Source organism: Haliotis cracherodii, unplaced genomic scaffold (genome assembly GCF_022045235.1).
Source record: "Haliotis cracherodii isolate W230 unplaced genomic scaffold, xgHalCrac1.p SCAF_3, whole genome shotgun sequence".
In the NCBI taxonomy this organism is placed as follows: domain Eukaryota; kingdom Metazoa; phylum Mollusca; class Gastropoda; order Lepetellida; family Haliotidae; genus Haliotis; species Haliotis cracherodii.
Window position 1 is genome coordinate 64751393 of NW_027266286.1, and position 4629 is coordinate 64756021.

At 56.4% G+C, this 4629-nt stretch overlaps 2 protein-coding genes across 2 annotated transcripts; both read left to right on the forward strand.

Moving 5' to 3' along the window:
* Positions 1–1744: 1744 nt before the first annotated feature.
* LOC139475627 (mucin-12-like) lies at positions 1745–3247 on the forward strand. The gene has a single exon (XM_071258815.1). The coding sequence runs from the start codon at positions 1745–1747 to the stop codon at positions 3245–3247; it is 1503 nt and encodes a 500-aa protein (XP_071114916.1).
* A 113-nt stretch (positions 3248–3360) lies between these two features.
* LOC139475629 (MAGE-like protein 2) lies at positions 3361–4260 on the forward strand. Its single transcript, XM_071258816.1, has one exon. It carries the CDS (start codon positions 3361–3363, stop codon positions 4258–4260), a length of 900 nt encoding a protein of 299 aa, XP_071114917.1.
* Positions 4261–4629: the final 369 nt, after the last annotated feature.

Consider the following 4629-nt stretch of genomic DNA (forward strand, 5'->3'; position numbering starts at 1 on the left):
CTCCAGCTACTGACATATTGCAGACCAGACTCCAGCTACTGACATATTGCAGACCAGGCTCCCAGCTACTGACATATTGCTGGCCAGGCTCCCAGCTACTGACATATTGCAGACCAGAATCCAGCTACTGACATATTGCAGACCAGACTCCAGCTACTGACATATTGCAGGCCAGGCTCCCAGCTACTGACATATTGCAGACCAGAGTCCAGCTACTGACATATTGCAGACCAGGCTCCCAGCTACTGACATGACAGTACAGGCTCCCAGCTACTGACATATTGCAGACCAGGCTCCCAGCTACTGACATATTGCAGACCAGACTCCCAGCTACTGACATATTGCAGGCCAGGCTCCCAGTTACTGACAGATTGCAGGTCAGGCTTCAAGCTACTGACGTATTGCAGGCCAGGCTCCCAGCTACTGACATATTGCAGACCAGGCTCCAAGCTACTGACATATTTCAGTCCAGGTTCCAGCTACTGACATATTGCAGGCCAGGCCCCCAGCTACTGACATATTGCAGGCCAGGCTCCCAGCTACTGACATATTGCAGACCAGGCTCCCAGCTACTGACATGATAGTACAGGCTCCCAGCTACTGACATATTGCAGGCCAGGCTCCCAGCTACTGACATATTGCAGGCCAGGCTCCCAGCTACTGACATATTGCAGACCAGGCTCCCAGCTACTGACATGACAGTACAGGCTCCCAACTAATGACATATTGCAGGCCAGGCTCCCAGCTACTGACATATTGCAGACCAGACTCCCAGCTACTGACATGACAGTACAGGCTCCCAGCTACTGAAATATTGCAGACCAGTATCCCAGCTACTGACATATTTCAGGGAGTGTGGAGTCCTGTCACCTGGATATGAGTGAATGAATTTAGCGCAGCTTTTTTAGGGGTGAGGATGGGGTGGATCTGAAGTCATGCAGATCGTAGACCAAAGATGTACACTTATTCCACGAGCCCCTCTTCCAGCTTTACTGTCACATTAAGTACATGCTGTTCATATTTTCTACATATGCATAGCCGGGCTGTAGGCGCGCCCATGGGCAAGGTCGGCGTGTCATGAATAATGTATAACTTGTCAGCACGGAACGCCTGTAGATAAACTCAAATCAGATCGAATCAGCCTTCGGGCAGTTGTCTAAAAGTGAAGTCATCCATTGTGTGTCTGTGTGTGTGAATGCGTGTGTGTATTTGTGGCTGTGTGTGTGTGTGTGTGTGTGTGTGTGTGTGTGTGTGTGTGTGTGTGTGTGTGTGTGTGTGTGTGTGTGTGTGTGTGTGTGTGTGTGTGTGTGTGCGCGCGTTCGTGCGTGTCTGTGTGTGGGAGAGGGGGTATGTAGAGAGCAGGTGGCTGTGGCTGTGTCTACTACGAACAAAACAGACTGTAATGTCGGTTTTATGATGCCAGCCCATTGAGATACCCCACAGTACACTGACTCCGAGCCGACCAGTCCTTGTTTTATCCCCTTAATGCCGAGCGCCGGGCAGGGAAACAACACGACCCATCTTTAAACGTCTCCTGGTATGACGCGGCCCTGGTCGAAACCCCGACATTCCGCTTTCCGGGCAGACGCTCTATCCACTCGACCAGGGAGGCGGTCGATGTAGAAAGTTAGGTTAAGGATGTGGGATAAGGCTGGGGGAAGGTATTGGGGATACAGAGAGTGATTTTAGTGTAAGTGAGGGGTGGGTTCAACGACTCCCCCACCAGGCTCAAAGGCTCCTCACCATGCTCAACGACTCTCCACCAGGCTCCACGACTCCCCCACCAGGCTCCACGACTTTCCACCAGGCTCCACGGCTCCCCCACCAGATTCCACGACTATCCACTATGTTCCACGACTCCCCCACCAGGCCCCACGACTTTCCACCAGGCTCCACGACTCCCCCACAAGGTTCCACGACTCTCCACTATGTTCCACGACTCTCCACCAGGTTCCACGACTCTCCGACAGGCTCAACGACCCCCGACCATGCTCAACGACTCTCCACCAGGCTTCACGGCTCCCCCACCAGGCTTCACGGCTCTCCACTATGTTCCACGACTCCCCCACCAGGCCCCACGACTTTCCACCAGGCTCCACGACTCTCCACTATGTTCCACGACTCTCCACCAGGCTCCACGACTCCCCCACCAGGCCCCACGACTTTCCACCAGGCTCCACGACTCCCCCACCAGGCTCCACGACTCTCCACTATGTTCCACGACTCTCCACCAGGCTCCACGTCTCACCACCAGGCTCCACGGCTCTTGCACCAGGCTCCACGTCTCACCACCAGGGTCCTCTACTCTCCACCAGGCTCCACGACTCTCCACTATGTTCCACGACTCTCCACCAGGCTCCACGACTCCCCCACCAGGTTCCACGACTCCCCCACCAGGCTCCACGACTCTCCACTATGTTCCACGACTCTCCACCAGGCTCCACGACTTTCCACCAGGCTCCACGACTTTCCACCAGGCTCCACGACTCCCCCACCAGGCTCCACGACTCTCCACTATGTTCCACGGCTCCCCACCAGGCTCCACGACTCTCCACCAGGCTCCACGACTCTCCACTATGTTCCACGACTCTCCACCAGGCTCCACGACTCCTCCACCAGGCTCCACGACTCCCCCACCAGGCTCCACGACTCTCCACTATGTTCCACGACTCTCCACCAGGCTCCACGACTTTCCACCAGGCTCCACGGCTCCCCCACCAGGCTCCACGACTCTCCACCAGGCTCCACGGCTCCTTCATCAGGCTCCACGACTCTCCACCAGGCTCCACGACTTCTCGACCAGGCTCCACGGCTCCTTCATCAGGCTCCACGACTCCCACCAGGCTCCACGGCTCTTGCACCAGGCTCCACGTCTCACCACAGGCTCCGCTACTCTCCACCAGGCTCAACGACTCTCCACCAGGCTCCACGACTCCCCCACCAGGCTCCACGACTTTCCACCAGGCTCCACGGCTCCCCCACCAGGCTCCACGACTCTCCACCAGGCTCCACGACTACCCCACCAGGCTCCACGACTCTCCACCAGGCTCCACGACTTCTCGACCAGGCTCCACGGCTCCTTCATCAGGCTCCACGGCTCCCCGACCATGCTCAACGACTCTCCACCAGGCTCCACGACTTTCCACCAGGCTCCACGGCTCCCCCACCAGGCTCCACGACTCTCCACCAGGCTCCGGGCAGACGCTCTATCCACTCGACCAGGGAGGCGGTCGATGTTGAAAGTTAGGTTAAGGATGTGGGATAAGGCTGGGGGAAGGTATTGGGGATACAGAGAGGGATTTTAGTGTAAGTGAGGGGTGGGTTCAACGACTCCCCCACCAGGCTCAAAGGCTCCTCACCATGCTCAACGACTCTCCACCAGGCTCCACGACTCCCCCACCAGGCTCCACGACTTTCCACCAGGCTCCACGGCTCCCCCACCAGGCTCCACGACTCTCCACCAGGCTCCACGACTTCTCGACCAGGCTCCACGGCTCCTTCATCAGGCTCCACGACTCCCACCATGCTCCACGGCTCTTGCACCAGGCTCCACGACTCCTCGGCCAGGCTCCACGGCTCCTTCATCAGGCTCCACGACTTTCCACCAGGCTCCACGGCTCCTTCATCAGGATCCACGACTCCCACCATGCTCCACGGCTCTTGCACCAGTCTCCTCGACTCCCCAACAAGATACCACGAGTGCCCCGTCATGCTATACGACGCGGCTTGGCAACCTTGTCCAACTCTCCTCCACCAGGCTCTACGACTTCCCACCAGGCTCCACGGTTCCACCATCGGGCTCCACGACTCCCACGCCAGGTCCACGGCTCCCCAACCAGGCTCCACGACATCCCACCAAGCTCAACGACTCCCCACCTTGCTCCACGACTCCCTCACAAGGCTCTAGGACTCCACCACAAGGCTCTAGGACTCCACAAGGCTCCACGACTTCACCACAAGGCTCCACGACTCCACCACAAGGCTCCACGACTCCCCCACAAGGCTCCACGACTCTACCACAAGGATCTAGGACTCCACCACAAGGCTCCACGACTCCACCACAAGGCTCCACGATTCCACCACAAGGCTCCACGACTCCACCACAAGGCTCCACGATTCCACCACAAGGCTACACGACTCCACCACAAGGCTCCACGACTCCCCCCACAAGGCTCCACGAGTGCCAAACCAGGCTCCACGACTCCCCCGTCATGCTTTACGGCGCGGCTTGGCAACCTTGTCCACGTGTCAGCCGCCTGAAGGTCTTATCAATCAACTCAATCCACCTGTGTCAGCAGATTTTCTTTCCTCGCGTATACAGAAGCCAGTCACGTTTCGTTATCTTAGAAGGGAAGAGAAACTTTGAAAGTTTTAGAAATATTTTTATCACACACAAAACTAATACTGTGATCGTGTGCCCGACTAAATAAGATTTACGTTGAAAGAGAGTATCATTAATATTGATTGGTATACATGTTTCATAGGTTCATTCTCATCCAGCTCAAAATCGTTCCACAGCAGCTCAAGGTTAGCCACGTGTGATGAAGCGGTTTATTGGCATTGCTATAGCCAATTTAGCTTAAGTCCATATCACACTACAGCTCTGTGGCTGTAAACATATAGCCAAGA

What these genes read in the sequence shown, in the direction of transcription:
- LOC139475627 (XM_071258815.1), top strand. Translation starts at nt 1,745, where the DNA reads ATGCTCAACGACTCTCCACCAGGCTCCACGACTCCCCCACCAGGCTCC.
- LOC139475629 (XM_071258816.1), top strand. Translation starts at nt 3,361, where the DNA reads ATGCTCAACGACTCTCCACCAGGCTCCACGACTCCCCCACCAGGCTCC.